Below are 22,488 nucleotides of genomic sequence, written 5' to 3' on the forward strand. Positions count from 1 at the left end.
GGTGCAGGAGTCTGCTCTTGCCAGGGTTCCAGTCATGGTCAAGGTAGAATGCCTTCCATGAGAGCCCTGTCACACCTGGAGAGAATGCTAGGTGGAACCCAGGAGGCCTGAATACCTGCTGGTCATCTTGCCAGCCCCCATTTTGTAAACTCCAAGATGCTAGTCCCCACACAGCAGGTTTGTCACTGACAAGACAGCAAAACAAGCCACTTACAACCTCAGGCCTCTCCAACTTGAGCTCCAGAAGACACAGTTCAGCACATTTCAGTTTCAAGATTTACTGATTTCCAAAATGTATCCTCTCTGAAATCATTTGTATGCTACAGTCAGTAGTGTGTCATAGTTATAATTGGCAGCTTTTTTCTTTCTTGATGGCATATAAAATAAGAGTGTACCTTATAATTAGTAGTAACTTTAATTTGATGGAGCACACTGTATTTTTGTTTTTCTTCCCTATTGCAGACCCAGAGCCTGATGCTTAAACATTTCATAAAAACATAAAGAAAAAAATGCAAAATCAGATTTAAAACACAAATGCTGAAACTAACCAGGGCTGCAGAAGATATCAGTGCTGACTCTTAGAAAGAACCCTGTCCTTTGTGGCCCTTCAACCATTGAGCTTGTTATTTAACCTTGAAACTCAAAGCCACGAGCAGTAACATGGTGATAATCTGTGACTTCTGAGTCATTGAAGAATCTAACACAATACTGGCCTCAGACAACTGACCAGGTAAATTAGGACTTCGTCAGAATGACTGCTCAAGATGCAGCCATATACGTTGCTTCCATATTTCATATATTGAACTACAGACGCTGTGTGTCTCTTAAAAAACTTCCCCCACCCCAGGATACACTAAATTTAAAGTTATATCAGTGTTTGCAGAATTATTTCAAATATGGTGAAAAACAAAACTCAAAAACTCTGGGCTCAGCCCCTAGGAGTTGAATAGAATGAGCAGCATCTATGCCATGTGGTCCTCCCAGACCCTCACGGCCTGTGTGTACTTGGTGTTGATTGTCTGGCAAGGCAGAGCCAATTTGGGCCTCTCTTATGGGTCAGTAGAAACAGTTTACAAATTAGTCATTAGAGGGACCATGTTTTAAAGCCAATGGCTTCTGCTCTGTGAAAGCTTAACGGTGGATCAGAATAGAGTGTATTCCGATGTGCAGCTACATAGATGTTTGTTGGTGGTAAATAGTTGAAAAATCTTGAGCAGTGCCCTTTAGTGGCTACCACCATGTCAGTGACTTCCCCACCATGTCCAGCTGAGCTTCTCATGGACTGGAGCTCCACCCACTCCGTGTCCTGATTTAGCCCTGGTCTAGGAGGAAAATGAACAGGGAAGTTACCAAGAGGAAGGCAGAGGAGGAAGAGCACTCATTCATTCAACAACTCATGTGTGCCAGGGACTGGCCTGAGCTCCAAAGATATAGCAGGGAGCAAAAAGACATGGTTCCTACTCTGGGATTTACATCCAGGTGGGAGCATTTGAGAGAGCCTCTGGCTCCAGGAATAACCCACAGGCAGGACCATCCACCTCAAATGGTGAAAGAGGAGAGCCAAGAGTGAAGGTTGGGGGCTATCTTAAGTCAGGTTCCCCAGAAATAGGTGCAGAGCTAAAGATTTTTATGAAAGTGGCTCCCAAGAGAAACCCATAGTGGAGTGGGGCAGGGAAGAAGGTCAGACAAGAGTCCAATTTTAAGCAAAGTCCCCTTGAAGATAACTTTGGCTCCATCTTAAAGGGAGCTTAGGGACAGTATAGGTCTTCTCAGCTGTCTCCACCAGAGGAGAGGGAGCTGGGGCATTTATACCTCATCACCCACCTGTCATTGGTCCAGGACTGACTCTGAGGGTCCTTCTTGGTCCCTGTGCACCAGACAAAGCAGGTCTGGCTACCTGAGCTGTGCTTTGACAAGGGCCTTGGGGCTGGCTGTGTAGGGCCAGGTTCCCTTCTCCTGACCACTCTTGGGAAGCATTAGGGGCCCCCTCTGGTGGAAACACTGGTCTTGGGAGAGGCCACTGTGCTGCCTGATGTTTGCAGGGGTTTTCAGATCTGAGGAAGCTCCAAGAGGCTAAAGGCTATGAAAATCTTGTCCGTCAACATCTTGAGGTGTACCCAGAAGGTACCGATGCACACAAAGGACACCAGATCCTGAATTTTCTGGAAATCTAATTTCAAATGTTTCTATCCATTTTACGACTCCTCGTGCTTGTTGGGCCCCAAGAAGCCCCATCTAATTGACATGCCTCTAGGGACATAGGATGTGGAGGTCTTTCTCATGGGCATTGTACAAAGACCTATGTCCCCCAACAGACACAATCAGCCAACACATCCTGCTACCTTAATCCCACTCTGTACTTCTGGTACCCTCTGAACCAGGCCTCTGACTTTTTTGTTATGGGTGGGCAATGTAATTTGTAAGCCCACTCCCCACCAGCAAATACTAAAAATGCACATCTGCTGTGGACTTTGTCTGCATCACCTCAATGCACTCTTAAACAGGCCCAAGAAGCAGCCCTCAGCATGTTCTCAGCTCACAGATGAGGAAATTTAAGGAGTCAAATGATTTATTCAAGGATACAGTGCTTGAAGCTGCAGAGCCAAAGGAATTCCAAGCCAGTCATTTAGTCAAATTCTGCTTTTAGATATTAGATTTGTTCACTTGTGTTTGTTTCCTCTAAATACTGATGTTTAGGAAACACAATTCAACTGAGTAAACTTGAAGGTCTAATTGGCCAACAGTTTCTGAATGGGGCAGCACCTTGTCCAGCAAATAGAAAGGAGCTCCAGGGAGCAGTATAAAATGGAAGACGTGCATAGGCAAAAGGGAGTAGGGACAAGGAAGTCAACAAAAGAAAGGTTTGTTTCAGGCTGGTCACCTTCCTCTGGGGGAAGGGCGGGGACCTGTCCTTTAGTTTACCTGTGTTGATTAGGAAATTGCAGACTGGTTTAAAATACCATTCCTGGGAGAGTCTGGAACTGGAGTTAGGTTAGGCATGACGTCCTGGTTTGCGACATGGGGCTTTGCTCAAGGGACTCCATTTGGGGCCTAGTATTTCTATCTTTAACACTACTCTTTTCTATACTCTGAGCTAAAAACAGAAAGTTATTCACATCAAACCATTCGTTTCACTTTACTCAGAGGAGGGTACAGGGGAGGGTTGCAAATTACCTTTTTCTCTGTGTATGTGGAGGTATTTTTTCTGTCTTAACTCCAAAGTAGAAAATGGAATTAAAAGAGAATGAATGTTGTTTTTAGTAAATAGGAAGGTTCTGGCTGTGATTAGGGGATGTTTTGAATCAGCAGGGCTAAGATGGACTTTTGCAAAAATGCTGTTGAGTTCATTTGCTCTCCATTTGGAATAAAAAAAAAATCGAGGGCAGAGTTCTATCCCCTGCCTCACAGGTCATCCCCAGCCTCTGGGTATGTTTGAAAGTGGCAGCCTTCTGGCACATTCCTTGGCCTGCAGAAGGCACCTTGAGGCAGATATAGCCATCTCAGAGTGCGGAGTTTAGGGATTTGGGGAACCCAGCGTGGGCCATATTTGAGTTATCCCTCCCCTCCTTGTCCTGACTTCATACCACACATAAAATTACACTCCAGATGAATTAAAGGCCTACTTATAAATAAATACATCATATATAAATAGGCAAAACTATATGTAAGTCTCAGCAGAAAAGAAAGGAACCTTTATAACTTCAAGATAAGAAATGTCTTCCTAGGGGCACCTGGGTGGCTTAGTCGGTTAAGCTTCTGACTCTTGATTTCAGCTCAGGTCATGCTCTCGGGGTGCTGGGATTGAGCCCTGAATAAGGCTCCATGCTCAGCGTGAAGTCTGCTTGGGATTCTCTCTCTCTCCCTCTAGCCCCCCCCCCCCCCCCCCCACCCTCTTCCAAAAAAAAAAAAAAAAAAACTAAAAAAAAAAAAAAAAAAAAAGTCTTCCTAGACAAGGGTCAATAAACAGGAGCCATAATGAAAAATTTTTATTCTATCAACATTAAAAGCTTAAGGAAATAAAAAAACAAACAAAAAACAGTATGAGAGAAAATCTTTTAAATATTTGAGACAAGAGATGCATATCCACAACTCGTGCAGTTTAATGAGAGAAACCAAGAAACACCAAGATGGGCAACAGATAAATGAACAGGCAATTCTTCAAAGGAAGAAATACATGTAACAACAAAAATATAATCTGTGCAAAGCACATTAAAGCAGTAAGAAGCCACTTACACTCATCAGATTGGCCAAAGCTTAAAAGTTTCATAAAATCAAACACTGACAAGTGAGGGGGACACTTTCAAAGATGGTGGAGGCAGTGTAGTTTGGCACAGCCACCTGGAGAGCTACGTAGCGCCACCTCATAACCTCTTACGTGAATGAAGCTCAGCACTTTCTGTGAGGTTTCACACAGTACACAAGGGTGTTTAACACAGTGCTGCTTGTGACAGCAAAACACTGGAAATGACTTAAGCGTCTGTCAAAATAGAATGGATACATGGTATATCCTTATGTATATCCCCATGTGCTATATCCCTAGGGTGGAAAACTATTCCCACTTAAAATGAATGAACTAGGCAGAATGGCTAAAATTAACAAGTCAGGAAACGACAGATGCTGGCAGGGATGCAGAGAAAGGGGAACCTCCTACACTGTGGTGGGAATGCAAGCTGGTGCAGCCACTCTGGAAAATAGTATGGAGGTTCCTCAAAAAGTTGAAAATAGAGCTACCCTACAACCCAGCAATTGCACTACTGGGTATTTACCCCAAAGATACAGATGTAGTGATCTGAAGGGGTACATGCAGCCCAATGATTATAGCATCAATGTCCACAATAGCCAAACTATGGAAAGAGCTCAGATGGCCATCGACAGATGAATGGATAAAGATGTGGCCATCAAAAAAATGAAATCTTGCCATTTGCAACTATGTGGATGGAACTAGAGGGTCTTATGCTAAGCGAAATAAGTCAATCAGAGAAAGAATTAGCATATGATTTCACTCATATATGGAATTTAAGAAACAAAACAGAAGAACATAGGACAAGGGGTAGAAAAATAAAACAAGATGAAATCAGAGAGGGAGACAAACCATAAAAGACTTTTTTTTTTATTTGAATTCAATTAGCCAAGGTATAGTACATCATTAGTTTTTGATACAAAGTAAAAGACTCTTAATCATAGAAAACACACTGAGGGTTGCTGGAGGGGAGGTGGGTGGCGGATGGGGTACCTGGATGATGGGCATTAAGGAGGGCACGTGATGTCATGAGCACTGGGTGTTATATGCAACTGATGAATCACCAAACTTTACCTCTGAAACTAATAACACACTATATGTTAATTAATTGAATTTAAATAATTTTTTTAAAAATGTAAAAAAAAAAAAAGAATGAGCTAGGGCTTCATGTATCAATGCGGATAAATCCCACATTTCATTGAGTAAAATAAGGGAACCGCAGGACAATACATCAGTATAATTCCATTGGGTAGAAAAAGCACAGAACAATACCATTCGAAAATGGTGTGCACAAAACTAATAGTGGTTACGTCTGGGTAGGTGAAAGGCTTATGGGTGATGGTTAAGGGACATTAGCTTTAACGACAACAATTTATGTTTTTCAATGAGAATGTATTCATGTTTTTTGTTTGCTGTTATAATTAAATTTCAAAAATATAAATGGAAACACCCCGGAGGATGTGGCACACAAAGTTTAGAAAACAAACAAAAAAAAGGGTTCTGAGGTGCCCCACCATCATTTTCTAGACACTCCTCTGCAAGTGGAAGGAAGAAGCCTTCATTATTTTGTTTCTATGGTGACAGTTCCTGGGGGCAAAGATCATCTCAAGGTTGATAAGGAACCCATTATTTTCCAGACTACTTTAGAAGAGCCCCAAACGTGGGATGTACCCACCAGACCATGAGGCTCCCCAGGCTCAACAGAAATAGACAGGAGAGGGATTGTTTGGGTGATGTGGTTTTTCATGACCTGGAGGTAGGTCTAATCCCACAGGGCTGATGGGGTCTTTAAAGGCACATCACACCCCAAGGCCAAGCTGATGCACGAGGGGAATAGAAATTCCAGAGCTAAGAGCAAAACACTTGACTTTTCCCACACCCTAGGTTTCAAGTCTTCGCCATATCAGCAACACATCCCCTTTTCAAACCACGATAACATTCCTGAGTTTGACTTGCCATTTGAAGAGCGCTGTATCAGAACTTGCTCTGTAAACCCTTTCTCCTTTTAATTCCACTTGGCCTTCAAGAGATTTTTTTTTCCTTTATCTAACGCTAAAAGAAAGAACGCAAGATTTGGAGTGCCTCCCTTTTCCCTCCCTCCAGCCTCCCAGGCGAGCAGGGATGGCATCAAGACTTCTGTCCCCGGTCGGGGAAAATAGGCGTCTAGGGGGCAGATGTTGAGATTAGAGACTTCTGGGCAGCCGTCAAAGGAAGACTGGATGCCACAAACCCTGGTCTTTTGTGATCCAGGTCTGCTCCCAGTAATGAAATGGCCTCTTTCCAGGCTGGGAGGTGTCTGCATCTATTTGAAGCGTCTTCTGGTATCACTCTGCTTCCTGGCAAGGCTCACAATTAATAACAAGGTTCAGGACCCAACCAATGGGGAGGCCGCTCAGGTGGGATTTGAAGGCAGGTCTTTCTGAGCCCAGAGCCGGTGCCCTCACCACTGGTCCACGCTGCCACTGTGGCCCCTCACAGGAGGTTCCCACCTCCGGGGAGATCACCAGAATGATTACAAAGTGGTACAAATTAGTGTAGATCCCGCTCTAGCCTGGGACGCTGCAGGCCCCACCTTGCCCTGGCCGAGCCCTGGGTGTGATCTCAGAGGGAAAGAACCTGGGCCTTTCCTGGATGCCAACTGGCATGAAAATTACCCAGGTGAACAGTTCAGGCTCCTGGCACTTTGTTATGCACAAATGTTCACCTGGGAGGGAGAGGGGTGAACAGAGGTTTCTGAGTAGAATGAGGGAGGGGACCCAGAGACCCCACCCCAGGCTTGCCTGCCTTGTCTGTGTGTTTCCTGGTTTGGGGCCTTCCTCACGACTTGTAGTTTTCTGGAAATGATACAGATGCTGTGTTTTTGGTAGAACCACTGTCTCACTGATTTGGTGGCCCTGCACTCTGGTGTCCTGTCTTGCTCCGATTGCTCTGAATAAGAGCCGCTTGGTCCCGTGACCGTCTTCCCAAGTGTCCACACACATCCTGGGCCAACAGGTAGGGTTGTGAAGAGCAGTGCTTGCATGACAGATGCTTAAGCAGCCCCTTCCCTTTCTTATAGGAATTCTGGACAGCTACGGGGATGTGGTGGGGTCTTGGGTTGTGTAAGTGGATTTGGAGAAATTTCGATTGCGACACCAACTTTGATAAAGCACTTAGGTTGAAACTGCTGTTGTCTTAAACACGAGAAAGCTTAGCTTAAAATTGCTCCCCCTCCCTTTGTGGGTGGCAGGTTATCTGTGTTTAGCCTCAAAAATAAAGAGTATTAAGAGCATAAAAGATGCGATCAAACATCTACAGGTATCAAAAATACAAACAAACACAAATGTATCTGGGAAAATTTGGGAAACACCTCAAATTCAATCATTGACACCGGGGCAGACCTCAGGGAGGAGCAGATGTTTGGGGATGACTTTGGCGGGTGGAGGGGCCTGGTGGGTATAACAACAGATCATTCAGAGAGTCTGTGCCCTCAGGTGGGTGGGCTGGGGCAGAATGGATGGTGACAGGAGAGGTGGAGGGGCGACAAGACCCTCCGCCAGCTGGGAAGGGTCTCATAGTCTTGCAGGCAGGGGGGGCCCTCTGTCCTCGTCCACCTCTGTGTCTTAGGCGTCACTGCACGTCCCTTCTGCATTACAGATCAATGGTGGTGTTCATGATTTGCCATCCGAGTGCGGCTGAGTGAGAACCACAACTTCTAGGTTCTTTGTGTTTGGTTAGGTACACAGAAGGAAGCAAGTGTGGCGTGTGGAGGTCTTGAGACGCTACTGAAGGTGTCAGCAAGGCCAGTATCAGGAGGAACAGCCTGGCCAGAGAAGATCAAGGGCTTCTCCTGGGAAAGGCTACGTTTACGTTCACATTAATATGGTGGCCGTGAGGGTGACTGAGGGTGAACAGGCTGATTGTGCCTAGTGACCTGTCTCCTTGCTGGGGATGGGAACTCTTTGTCCTAGGTTTGCCCGAGGCTGTGGGTGACCCTCCTGTGTGTGGTTCTCCTGCCCAGGACCATAGCCGTGGCCCAGAATGGGAGGGTGACCCAGCCCAGATTGGGGGGTCTTCAGCACAGACACTCAGACTGCCTTTGCTCACCCCACTCGTGCCTACCTTCTCAGTCTTTCCACCTCCTTCCATTTTCATGCACATCCACCCCTTTTTCTTTTCCTAATAATTTTGATTATGAATAAACCTACAGAAAATCACATATACTGCTAAACACATGTCTCTCAGCTCTGTCAAATCTTATGATTTTGCCATTTCATTTTAAGAAATAAAATCTCATTGTGGTTGAGCCCCTTGACCTGTGAACGTCTTCATCCATTCTCCTCCAGAGGTAACCACTATCCTGGACTAAGATTATTATGGGGTAACCCCCATATCACACATTGGAGTTGTCTATCTACGTGTATATTTATAAACACTATAGTATTGTAGTTTTGAATGGTTTTCAATTTTATATACTGGATGTAACCCTTTTCAAGTTTGTTTTTTTATTTTTGTTTTTTTTTTTTTTTTGCTTTTATGAGAAGTTTTTGAGCATTTCTGTTTATATGTGTGTTGATACCTATAGCTCTGGTTCATTAGTTTTAACTGCTACGTAGTATTCTATACCTCAGTTTACCCATTCTCTTACTGATGGACATTTAAGTGCTTATAATTTGGGGTTTTTTTTTTACAAATAATGGAGCAGAAATATTCTTATAAAGGTCTCCTTGCACCCATGTGCCTGGATTTCTCTCGAGTGTGTATCTAGGAGGTCTGTGTGTCTCTGACTCTGTAAGACATTGCCAAATTGCTCTTCAAAGTGAGCTCTACAAATAACACTCCTCTAGCAGCATTTGGGGTTCCTGTTTTCCCATATTCTCAAATATTGTCAGACTTTTAAATTTTTGCCAGTGGGATATATATAAAAGGGATCTCCTGGTCATTTTCTCTTCCAGGTCCCCAGTGCTTCTAGAATGTTTGCCTATAGCTTGCATCCCAGGCACACACAGCAGGGATGGATCAAGCATGGAGGACTTGGCTGGCCTCCCTTCTTCTGACCTCCAAGCATTGGGAGTGTGTAGAGCTATTTGCAGGGACCCCTTCTCCATGTCTACCTTCCCCTCAGATATTCTCTCCCTGTCTCAGGGCTTTGGAATGCCAGCACATAAGCTAGTGACTTCCAAATGTATAAATATCTCCATACTGAATGTCAAAAACCACTTACCAAATTTATTTGATGGCCAATAAGAAAATCAAGATGTAACTGACCTAATATCCAGTTCGATTTCTTCCTCAAACCTAACCCTTCCCCATTTCAGTCAAGGGCACTGCCATCTATTTATTTGATAATCAAGTCAAAAACTTAGGAGTTGTGTTGATTCTTCTCTTCCTACTGCTCCTATATCAAGTCCATCAACTTCTATCAATTTCTGTGTTAAATTGTTCTCAGATTTCCCCCCTTCTTTCTAATTCCCCTGCTACCACCTTGGTCCAAGCCACCTGGACCACTCTTGCCTGCATCCCTTCAGTTGCCTCCAAACTGGTCTTGCTGTTTCTCCTCTTGCCCTTACAAACTGTCTCTAGCCAGCAGCCAAAGTGATCTTTTTAGAACATAAAACAAAGAAAATGTCTTCCCCTCCTAAAGCCCTTTGATGGTTCTTAGTGTAGAAAACTCAAATGTATGGGTACTGTGATCTAGAATGCCAACAAGCTCTGGTCCCTGCTTGCCTCTCCTGCCACGTGCCTCCCCAGCCTCTGGGACTTTCTCTGTATGGAGGGATCTTCCCTTGATCTTTTCATGGCTCCCTTGTTGTTCAGGGCTCCATCACTTCCTCAAAGATCCACCCTCACCATCCCATCCCACCTAGAGTGGTGGCCACTTAGCTACCCCCTATAGCATCACCCTGTTCTGTTTTCATCCTGGCACTTTTCAGCGCTCAGGGCTGTGGTCTGTACTCCACTGGACTATCATCTCTGCGAGAACTGTCCACCTTATTCCGTGCTTGTAGCGCCTGGCATGAAGTGGGTGCCTGTAAAGGTTTGTTGAATTAATGAATGAATAGATGGGGTCAACAGTTTAGAACAGCCTGTAAGCTCAGATGAAGTTTCTGCCAGCGCCTGGGTGGGATAAATCTGCTTGAGGCAAGACAACACTTATCTTTAGCTAGAATAGTGATTTTCAAACTTTATAGCCCTAGGATCCCTTTATCCATTAAAAATTATGGAGGACCCCAAAGAGCTTGTGTTCACGTGGATTATAGCTATGAGATACTTGCTGTATTGGGAATTAAAATGGAGAAATTTTTAAAAAATATTTATTTTGAAACAATAAATCTATTACACGATGACATAAGTAACACTTATGTAAAAAATAACTATGATTTTTTAAAATTAGGGAGCAGTGACACACTTTGAGAACAGCTGCTCTACACATAGAGTGCCTAGTTAGCACCAGGAAGGATTCTGTTGGATGAGTGATTAGGTGGGCTCAGGAGTTTAGACCAGCCTTCAGGGGCAGATGTAGCCTCTTCCCAGCTGTGTGGGTAGAAGATACAAGTGTGCATGAGCCTTCTGCAAGAGGAGGGCACATCTCCCTCTGCGTTCCCCCTGTGGTTCACCCACTCCCCACCCCGGGCAGCCCTCTCTCTTCCCTTTCCCTGCACAGTCTTCTTTATCAAAAAAATAAATAAAAAGCAAAGAATAGTATGAGTAAGCTTAATGTCTGGAAATTGCAAACTATGTATGTCTTTTAAATATTCTTATTTCTGGGGCATCTGGGTGGCTCAATCAGTTAAACATCTGCCTTTGGCTCAGGTCATGATCTTAGGGTCCTGGGATCAAGCCCCGCATCAGGCCCCCTGCTCAGTGGGGAGTCTGCTTCTCCCTCTCCCTTTGCCCCTCTCCCCGCCACCCCGCCCCTACTTGTGCTCTCTCTCTCTCAAATAAAATCTTAAAAAAACAAAAATAAAACAAATACGCTTATTTCTGTAGCCAGAACAATGATTGTATAAATTTTAAATCAGGGAATTCCTCTTGAGTTTTGACTTTGACAAAATGAATGTGGAAGCCTGGTTTTACCAGGATTTGTTTATTCCTCTTTGTATTCATGCTGAGAAACCAAACTGGGTGTCATATCCGTTTTCTTAGGGCAGTACCGAAACCTAAGTTCTTCCTCTTTTTTTTAAATAAAAAGCTGCTCCCACCCTCTTTATTTTTTTCCTCTGGGTGAAGGAAATTCACACAGCTGGGATTTAAAAAAAAAAAAAAAAAAAAGGTGGTCTTCTCTGTCCTCCTATTGAAGCGGCTGAAGCTCCCCAGGCTCTGGGCACGCCTCTTCCACTGCCTGACGTCACACTATTTTTGTCTTTGAATAGCTCATTGACACAATCGTCTCGGAGATCGGAGAACTGAAACAGGAGATGGTGCAGACAGATGTCAGCCTGGAGAATGGACTGGAACCCAACGAAGCCCACAGGTGACAGAGACGATCAGGTGCCGGGCGTCAGATGGGGGCTAAGTGGACCCTAGCAGCTACGAGGACTGCCATCTCGGTGGCTTCTCAGAAGTTTGGGAACTGGGAGTGTGGTGGCCTCTCCCGATGAAGCTCTCTGTAGGAGGTAGGAGTGGCCTAGGAACCAGTTGTCTGTTTATTTTAATCACTTTGAAGGCACTTGAACTTTACACCCTCTCAATGCCTCCTGGCACCAGAACCCGGAAACCTAAAGCTCTATCTGTCGTATCCACCTACTCACAGTGATGGAAACAATAACGCAGCAGGATCCTCCGTGTGCAAAATAGAATTCAGTGTAGCCCGTGTCAGTCTCCAGAAGGTTTAAAGGGACGCCCTAAAGAGGATGGACTCATTTTGCGTTCTCAGGTCAGAAAAAAACCCCAGCGCTTATCATGGGCATTAGCCTAAAATGTGACCCAGTGTGTTGGAGTTTGGATGTGATTGTAAATAACTAAGAAGAGTGGGGGGCAATATACTATGCTTGTTAATCATGACCTTTTGTGTTCGTATTGTACCCGATCTGAGTTAGTTGTAAGGGACTGGCCGTTATTGGGAGAATGGGAGTGCAGAGGTCAGGGTGGGGGTGGTAGGCTGGAGGAGGTCACTCCAACCTCATCTTAGCTCTTGGATGCTACAGTTCATTGCTAGGAAAGGCAATAAAATATAATCACTAAAAAAATGACATGGACACCTGGTGCCTTGGAGGCCAGGCTCACTATTAGCTTTCCCCTCTTTCCCAGGATACGGGTTGAGGCAGCCTGGTGCAGTGTGAGGGTGAGATTCACGGAGTGGGTTTTGCTCATGAGTCATGAGACAGGCAGGAATCCTGCAAGGGCGGGTGAACCAGGTGGTGCTGGTTGCCCAGGCAAGTTTCAAACCAGCCCAACTTGTTCCCTGCCCTAGACTGCACGGAAAGCAGACAATCACAAGGAGGTACTTTGCAGCTGGAAGGTGGTGCTTTAACTCTCCTGTGTCTCTGGAGGAACTGTATTCCCCCTTAGCTGTGGAAATGCCCCATGCCCTCCATTTCTCTCCCTTTTCTACAAAAATGCTGGGGGTAGACCAGATGGTCCCCAAGCTTCTTGCAGCAGCACCCTGGCATTCTCTCTGATTTTCCTGGACCCCAATGGCTAATTTTTGATTTTTGATTAAAGACTCTCCACTTCACGTTCAGAATAGTGCCAAACTCCATGGAAGTGGATTTTCCTTTCCCCTTTGCCTTACTGAGCTAAAATAAATTTTGGAGTTCGGTTGGTGCCAAAGGGCAAAGAAGAGAGCTTTAGTGGCTGATTTCTCTCACATCCAGGGAACACAACACAGCAAGATAGTCCCCAAGCTCTGCAGATGATGGACACCAGTGGCAGTACCCCTCCCCCCATGTGTAAGGCCCAGGGATGTTAGGTTTGCTGGAAGACGTGATGGTACATCAGTGGCCATCACATCACGATCTTGACATCTGACAGCAGTAGGTACTGGGCTGGGTGAGCAGGGCTGCCATCTTGTCATTAACATCTCTATCTTTTTCTTTTCAAATTTAAGAATGACTGTAAGCATTCCATAATAGCTATGTTTTTCAGATTAATGTCACTTATTCTTGAATGCTATGTTGGTTAACAACGAATTTGTGAAATTTCAGATGCATTTTACTTGGTGCTTTTTCTGGTGGGGAAGAAAGAGAAAAGGCAAGATTGTCTTAATTGAACAATGTATACGGTGTTTACCATGTGCCCGCCACTGTTCTGAGTGCGTCACAGCAGCCAGCTCATTGACTCTCCTAACTACCCTAGGAGCTAAAGCTCCAGGATGGCCCTCATTCTACTGTGTGGGACCTGTCTGACTAATGAGGCTGTGGCTTCTGTGCTGGGGTCTCTTGCTCATTTTGCCAAAGCATGGAGTCGTGACTTTGCTGTTAATTCCTCTGTTTTGCCAGACAGTGTCCAGGTGGCCAGATATGGGAAAGGTAGGGTAAAGAGGACCTTCCGTTGTTTCCAAAATAAAAGAAGAGCAGAGCTCTGGCCACAGGGAAGCAGCAGGTCAGCCTGGCACAGAGCAGCCCAAAGGGCAGATGAAAGGAAAGGAGAGGGGGAGTGAGAGTAGCAGAGCCACCTCAAGTGAAACCCCTGTAGAGAGAAGACGGATTGCCCCCCTCCCCCGGGACCTTGGCTGGGCACGTTCCAGTTGCTTCACAGATGCATGGACGTGGCCTTCCTTTGTGGCATCCTCGGCAAGTGTGAGCTGTGATAACAGCCTCACCTACCCCAGCCACAGTCACCACAAAGTGTCTATGGTCCCTTCGATTGAACACTGGGCTAAGTGCCACGCTGGTGCCCTAGGTTAGGAATGCTGTTTCTCTACCTGCATTGGCTTTTGGTTGCTCCTTTGTGGTTAATATTGAGGTAATTTTTAATCTTTTCATGTCTCATGGACCCCCTTCTCAGATTAATATTTTCAGTGCATAAAATAAAATATGCAGGAGGACATAGGGAAAACAATTCTACTGCAGTAGAATGATCAGAATTCTTAAAATGCATGATTTCATAGTATAGGTACTTCTTTATTAACACGTTAAATAGCAAGGTCTAGAAAACACTGTCCTCTGGAAGCAAAGATGGCCAGAAACAGTACTTCTTCACCAACAATGAAAATGTGTGGGGTTTCTGTTGGTGACAGAGTCTCAGCTACTGTGCAGACTACTGGGATTTGTTGCCTGCATTCAAAATGGGAGGAAGTTAATTTCAAAACCAGGTTAGTGAAAGTAAGGATGTCACTTTTCTATCCAGTGGTCAGTTCTGACCTCCTGACCGATCAGTGTCATCCCACACGGTTGATCTACCTTCCCTTTCAGGGACACTCGATTGACTTGGCTTTGGGGACACCATACTCCCTGGTTTCCTCCCTCCTCGCCTTCTGCTGCTTGTAGTCTCCAACTGGTTCCTCCTCATCTCCCGCACCTCCTAATCCCAGAGCACCCAGAGCTCAAGCCTACAGCCTCTCTTCTCCTCTCCACCCGCCCCCCTTCTCTCTCCCACTAACCTTGAGCAAGATACTTAAAAGTCTCTGTGCCTCAGTGTGCACATCAGTGAAATGAGGATAATAATAGAGCTTGACTTGAGGGTGGCGAGAAAGATTAAGTGAGTTAATATCTGTAAAGAACTTTGCACAATGCTGGCAGCAAGTAAATACAATGTGTTGTTTATTAAAAGAGACCTCTAGAGTAATTTCATAGTTAATCCCATCCAGTCTGTGGCTTTGATACCCTGTGTATATTGGGAATTCCCAACTTATATCCCTAGGCTGGTCCTCTTTTGAATCCAGATGTTTGCCTCTAGCTGTCCATTCAGCCCAACGTCTGGCATCTCAAACTTACAAAGACCAAGACTGAGACCTTGGTTTTCTTTCATAACCCTGCTTCCTCCCTGGTCTTCCCCATCCCAGTGACCATGCCTGCAGGTGCTTGGGCCTCACAGAGGGCTTTTGTCTCTCCATCTCTCATACCTGTGCTCCTGTCCATCTCCAGACCCTGGCAGCTCTACCTGTAAGATTCCCCCATCAACACCACTGCAGGAGACACTTGCCCAGTGCCTCTGCTTTCACCCATCCTACCTTCCTGGGCTGTTATTTAAGCAGCATAGAGAAGGATCTGACTTTTGTTAACCCAAATCCAAGTCATGTCACTTCTGTTCAAAGCCCTTCAGTATTTTTCATTCATTAAAACCAAAATCATCGCCATGGCTTTTGAGATGCCCCAGGCTCTGACTCCTCCCATCCCCTTGCCCTCCTCTCTTACAACCTCTCCCCTCTCTGTCCCTCTGCTCCAGCCCCACCGGCTCCTTGCCCAGAAGGCTCCTACCTCCTGGCCTTGGCACTTACTGTTCCCTCTGCCTAGAATTCCCTTCCTCCAGGAAGCATTCACCTTAGGACCCTCATTTCTTCCATCACCTTAGCTGACTTGATTTTTCTTCATAGAACTTGTACAGATCTGACATATATGGTCACTTGCTTAAATTGTGCATTTTCTGCCTCCCAGCACAAGGAGGGAAGCACACTGAGAGCATGGGCTTGGCCTTAGAATAGTGTCTGGCATGTAGCATACACTCAGTAAGTATTTGAATGGACGAATGAAAGATGCCAGCCCTTTGGAGATTCTAAAGGTATTAAAGCATCAGAAGCCGCTTGCAGAAACAAGACATTACCCTGTAAAGCAGTTAGGGGACCCCAGCTGGTGCATAAAAAAATCAAAAGTTGAACATGTGTGATGGGCCTTAAGCTGACTCCCTAGCAAAGAAGAGGGACCAGGGCACTTTCCCATTACGTGCCAGCCGTGCTTCCTCCCTCACTTCTGGGTTCAGGGCTGTTGTAAACATCTTCCAATAGAAGAGCATCTGATTAAATCAATTCCATGCCCTCTGCTAGCGTTTTACCAGAAAGAGGCTAGGAAGCCAGGAGAGAGATCAAGGATTTCTTGTTTCTGCTCTCTCTAAATGCTATTTCTTATTTCCTCCTGCTCTTCACTTCATTGCCCCCAAGACTAGAGTGTGGGGAAATAAAGGCGTTGTGCTTTCCTCTCCCTCCCCCATGATTTTGCAGTCTGCTTTCAGTTGGGGCTAGCACAGTAGGCCCGATGTAGGCAGTGTTCCACCCTCATTGCCATCTGGACCCATCATCTCTAGGCTAAGACAAGTCTCTGAAGTTCCCTTTGTCCACAGGTAGAGTAGAGGGATTGAACAAAGCAACTTCATGAGATGAGGCTCAGGCTGGCTTTGCAGGATGCAGGGAGCCTGGCTGGACCGGGTCATCAAAGGCTATTGTTAACTTTGTTTGCCCTCTTCCTCTCCTTCCCTCACTCCCGTTTTACCTCGCTGGTACACTCCAGTCTGAGTGGACCACTGGGCGGTGGGGGGAATGTCCAGGATCTTAAAACTCTACCCCCAACCAGCTCTCCCCCACCCAGGAATCAGATGCACAGAATTAAAAAATACCTTGGCCTGCTCTGCCCAGTACTATAGTGTAGCAGTTGGTCACCACCACTGACTTCTTCTGGAAGGGTTTGTGTGCCCCAGGAAGTTCTCGGTTTCCCAGCAGCTATGCAATGGCATTGATACCCAAACCACAGGAAGCTCAGATTGCTGGTCCCTGGTACAACCCTTCACTTTTTCCACTTGACTGATGTTAGAACACAAGGTCAGAAGAGAAGATCCATGGCTTACAGTCTGGGGAAGAGATGCCCAGTGTTCTACTCCAGGAAGTCTCCTGAAGTACCACGGTGACCGTAGTAGTTGCTCTGTGGCCTTCTGGAGCAACCCATCCTCACTTAGTGCTGCTTTATTAAAAAAAAAAAAAAAACTTTCCACTGAAGTAAAACATGATTAAGAAGAAGCACACCAATAAGTATGCAGCTAGATTAAATTTCAGTGGTAAACATAGCACATAGCAGCACCCAGATCAAGAAACAGAACATTACTAGCACCACCCCCCAAGTGCTGTGCACCCCAAGGGGAACCACTCTCCTGACTTCTATTGACATAGATTCGTTTTGCCTGTTTTTGAACTTCTTATCACTGGACTCATACAGCATGTGCTCTTTTAACTCTGATTTCTTTCGTTCAATGTTTTGTGTAGTATTCCATTGTGCGAACCCAACACAGTTGGTTTATCCATTCTACTATTAATGGATATTTGAATTGTTTCCACTTTGGGGCTGTTTTGAATAATGCTGCTACATACATTCTTACGCATGTTTTTTGGTGACACACCTTAGTTAGGAATATAGGAGTGGAATTGCTGGGTTGTAGGGTTGTTAAATATTCAACGTCAGTAAATGGTGCCCAAGAATTTTCCAATCATTATAGTCATTCACACATCCACCAACAGCATATGGGAGTTCCAAATGCTCTGTTTTCCAGGTCTACACTTGGTATTGGCTGCTTTTTCGTTTTAGCTATTTGAATGGGTGTGTGGATTTAGAGCTTCTGGAAGCATGATGGATGAAGACAGGTAAGAGTACCTGTATGTTGTGACTCAAGTACTGATCTCAGTGCTGTGGGAGTCAGGAATGGGAACTCTTTAGTTTTAACAGAACATCATTTAATAATTCTGGCATGTTTAAGTTCAAGACTAAAGTCATGAGGCATGTCCACAGTCAGTTCATCGGGTGATATTTATGGAAAGCATGAAGTTATGGAAAGGATTATTTGGGGGGAGGAGATAAAAAGAGAAGACAATCCAGAAATTATGAGTGTAGTGTAAATACATATGTACCTTTTATTGTTTATATTTCTGCTTATGAATCTTAGATCATAAACTCATAACAGAAAAAACTCGCCAATGAAATACTCCCCGTGTCTTGGATTCTTTTGCTTTATGCTTTACTTTGTTCTGTACTTATATGCAGAAATATTCAGCATCTCATGAATTAATTTGGCCAAGGTCATTAGCTGCACCATAACTAAGAAATGTATGTGCGTAAATCCAGTAGAGCTATAGTGGGAGTTTTAATTCTTCTCTGAAACTCAGGATACATCTGCATCCAATGCAATTTCCCATATTTAAAAAATAATATGTTCTTTTTTTAAAATATATGTTCTCAACTGCAGTGACTTCAGACACAGAATTTAATGTCATTCCCTATTACTCCTTTCCATCTTTTCCTCTTGAAAAGTCAGATACAAAGTGATCATTCTTGGTTAATCTATACCTGCTTTCTTCTGAAGATTTTGGAGAGTGTATTCATGAGGTTGTTGAGAAGCAAGTTTAAGTCATCAGATGCAGAAATCAGTTTGCATTTTGTCTTCTCACAGTGTCTGTGTCATGGGTACTATTAGCCAGCAAAACAAATATTTCCCCTTTGTCATCTCTGGAAAGCTGCATGTGCCACAGGTCGTTGGTTCAGAGCTGGGTGCCCGTCCTCAAGTCCCACAGCATCCAAGAGCAGGTGACTGTCCTAGAACCAGTCACACCTGTCATAAAGATTGGTTTTCCTCCTTTCCTGGGAGCTTCCGTCTGGTTCAGCAGAACCTGGGAAGCTCACGATAATCACTGGCTACAGAGTATTGGGTATATCTGCAGTATCTTAGGTCTCTTGAAAAGGGTGTTTGGTGTTATCAAAATATATAGTTTCTTTGTGGCACCTGGCTGGCTCAGTCAGAAGAGCATGTGACTCTAGATCTCGGGGTCATGAATTCGAGCCCCATGTTGGGTGTAGAGATTACTTAAATTTTCCTATCATGCCCATTGGGATATTCTGCTATGACTAGCTTGATTCATCTCCCCCCACCCCCCCAAACCCTTAAACTATTTCTTGATTTGAAGCCACTGCTGGGTGTTTATGATATGGTTTCAAGGAATTCTATGAGGATTGACCAACTCTTTGCTTATACTGTTACCAATGTAGCAACAATTAGGTTCAACTTCAAGAAAATATGTATTAAGTAGGTGCTGTTTGTTAAAATACCAGGACAGTGGAGCCTGCCGGGAGAAAGGATTATAAACAAGTATCATAGAACACAATGAGGATATAATAGTGGATTATACTAGATGTTCTGGGAACCTGACAGGAGGAAGCAGGTAATTCCAGGTAAGAGGTGGTTTTGGGAAAGATGAGCCCCCACATTAACCTTAAGTAAAGAATGAGGTAAGCCTCCAGATCAAAAATGCCCAAACACCTGTTTAGTCTGTTTTGATTGGTGATATCTATTATATTGGGGAAGGTTTTTAAAAAGAACATTTAAGATTTATTTTTTTGATGACCAAGTAGAACATGTACATTGTAGAAAAAGCATAATATAAAAAATAAAAAGACTACCATGAATCCCTGAGACAAAACCACTTTTGATTGTTTTTTGACTGTCGTATTTCTTTTTCTTTGTGTATCCCTCCAGTGTTTTTCTGTGCATTTAGATGGCAGATCATGCATGATTTTCCACAGGTTTAACCAGGGTGTTTCTGATCATCCTGAAAATGCAGTGTGTCCTAGAAATTGATTCCATTTTTGTTGAGGGATAGCGCCTTCCAATTTAGCAGCTGGCTTCCCTGTCCACACTACCCCTGGGCACACAGTTTTAATGATGGCCTACTCTAGATAGTTTTACGCCTTACAGACCTTGCCTTGCTATTATATTGGTAGTTGATTCTACCACGAAATATTTGCTTGGTTAGAAGGCAGTGGTGATTTAGTCCAGCTGTGAAATAATACTGGTGTAACCAAAAGCACGTAAACACTGAGAACTGCAAATCCACGAAATGCTTGCCTTTCTGTGAAGCCTCGTGCATGCCACTGCTCAGGGTCAAAGGTCAGCAGGCCAAGACTTAGAGCCTGCTGGCTCCTTCTCCTGTTTTCAGCTCCAAGGGCAGCCAGGACAACGTGTTCTTTGTTTCTGTTTCTTAAGTTTTACAGGAACCAATGAAGGCCCCTGCCAGCATTGGCTCCATATCTGCCCTTTTCATCTCTAGTGGGAGACTCAATGTCAGGAAGTTCATAAGCCATAAAAGTTACCAAATCTTTCTCCTCTCTGAAAATGGCGGTGTCTCCTCCTGCCTGGAGGCGGATGTGCATTTTTGTTCCCATTTCTGCGTTGTTCTCTCCTCCTAGTCCTCTGCAGATAGAGCTGAAAAATCACCGAAGGCCCTGAAAGTTTTGCACAAAAATCCTCTGTGGTGTGCTTTTAGCAATCCTTTTGAGGAAGCTGAGGCCTCCTCCCTCAGAGAGCAGCAGAGAGAGTCGAGGGCGGGAATAAAACTCGCAACCCAAAATATATTTAGTCTTTTTCCTTTTGGAGTTTTAAAGGATGAAAAAAGGCCTCGAGAAATTAAAATATCAACTTGTATGCTATAGAAGACCTCACGTGTCAGAGAGCTGGACCCTGTTCTGGCAGTTTCTAGCATTTTGACCTTGAGTAGGGAGCTGAGCCATAGAATCTCTAATACCCCTCGGCCTCAGGGGCGCCTGGGTGGCTCAGTCGTTAAGCATCTGCCTTCAGCTCAGCTCATGATCCCAGGGTCCTGGGATCGAGGCCAGCATCGGGCTCCCTGCTCAGCAGGAAGCCTGCTTCTCCCTCTCCCACTCCCCCTGCTTGTGTTCCCTCTCTTGCTGTGTCTCTCTCTGTCAAATAAATAAATAAAATCTTTAAAAAATAATAATAACACCGCTTGGACTCAGATAAACACGCTGTGATCCTTACAGGGATAGCCTTTCCCCCAGGCCTCCCCCATCACTTTTTCCATTTTGAATGTTGGGTAAAAGTTTCCTCAGCTCACCTGGCAATTTTTCTATAGACCAAGAAATTAGCCAGGGCCCCACATATGGCCAGAATGAATTTGAGCCTCCCTTCCTCTCCAGGATTAAATATTTCAGAGTAGGGGTTGAATTCAGCTTCACAAATTCCAAAGAAGTGTTTTCATGATTGAAAGTAAGATATCACTGGACATACGACTAGTAGGTATTTTTTATTTATTTTTATTTATCCATTTGAGACAGAGAGATACAGAGAGAGGCGAGAGCAGGGGCAGTGGGGAGAGGCAGAGGAAGAGGGAGAAGCAGATTCCCTGCTGAGCAGGGAGCCTAACATGGGGCTCAATCCCAGGATCTGGAGATCACGACCTAAGCAGAAGGCAGATGCTTAACCATCTGAGCCACCCAGGCACCCCTAGTAGGTATTTTTTTTAAAGATTTTATTTATTTATTTGAGAGAGAGAGAGAGAGAGAAACAAGCAGGAGGAGAGGCAGAGGAAGAGGGAGAAGCAGGCTTCCCGCAGAGCAGGGAGCCCGATGTGGGGCTCGATCCCAGGACCCTGGGATCATGACCTGAGCCAAAGGCAGACGCTTAATGACTGAGCCACCCAGGTGCCCACTAGTAGGTACTCTTGAAATGGCAGGTTTTCTGGGAATTTGTCATTGGCTCTGTATATATGTGTGTGTAACAGAAATTGGAACTGGTCCTCATACCAGCAACTTTTATCAGATGGCTTGCTCCCATGCGAGCAGTTGTTTTCTTGTCTCTCTACATAAGGGTCCTCTTCTATTCCTATTTTTTTTTTCAGAAACCATTGATGACAGACCCCTCACTTCTCTCCCCCAAAGATCAAGGAAGCCCTTGATTCATCTCCCACCAAGCCTGTCATGTTGGTCACTGCTTGATATTTGGGGTGTATTTACTTTCCTTTTGATACGTAGACAAGGATCTACTGCTCCATGAGCAAGGCCATGGCAGACACAAGACTCCAACTTCTGTCTGGTGCTTAATTCTTAAGAAGACTCTTGCATTGGTCTCTTGTAGCTGGAAGCCTGAGCCCTCGGGCAGTGCCATGCCCCAGGCTGCACCTTTCTTGCCTTTGAGGCCCGTTGAAGTAACATCATGTGAAAAGGCTGAAGTCTTCACATGGGCAGAATGAGGAAGGGAGGCTTCCATTACAGAAATATCAAGAGAGGAAGCTTTTCATCCTTCCTTTTTCCCATCTATAAGTTGAGGATGGCAAGCACTAGGGTCCAGGTTGGGGCTAGACCCTAATGGTGGATGGAGAACGTTTCAGCTGCAAGGACCCGCCAGGGGCCATCCTCAAGAAGGTTCACATTAAGTGCTAACCAAACAAGCTCCGGAATTGTGTTTATAGAATAGTCTTTGTGTATCCTAGAATGGAAATGCGTCACCTTGCATTCTTTTTTTAATTTCTGGAAATTAGGGGACAGTGAAAGAGACATCCTGGAAACTCTGCTGAACAGAATCTTTACTCATAGTTCCCAGGACATTTCAGACTCTTAGAGTCC

At 44.8% G+C, this 22,488-nt stretch overlaps 1 protein-coding gene across 8 annotated transcripts in view; it reads left to right on the forward strand.

The window, feature by feature from the left end:
• Positions 1 to 22,488, forward strand: part of RIN2 (Ras and Rab interactor 2) — a 235,537-nt gene that overhangs the window by 159,633 nt on the left and 53,416 nt on the right. For 6 of the 8 annotated variants that reach the window (XM_032420091.1, XM_032420094.1, XM_032420093.1 and 3 more), the window contains one exon: positions 11,593 to 11,693. In XM_032420091.1, coding sequence (XP_032275982.1) covers positions 11,593 to 11,693 — 101 coding nt within the window. Of the gene's footprint in view, positions 1 to 11,592; positions 12,096 to 22,488 lie in introns of those variants that run through there. The other 2 variants (XM_032420096.1, XM_032420097.1) reach the window with 2 other exon arrangements.

This window comes from Phoca vitulina, unplaced genomic scaffold (assembly GCF_004348235.1).
Source record: "Phoca vitulina isolate PV1807 unplaced genomic scaffold, GSC_HSeal_1.0 scaffold22, whole genome shotgun sequence".
Taxonomy (NCBI): domain Eukaryota; kingdom Metazoa; phylum Chordata; class Mammalia; order Carnivora; family Phocidae; genus Phoca; species Phoca vitulina.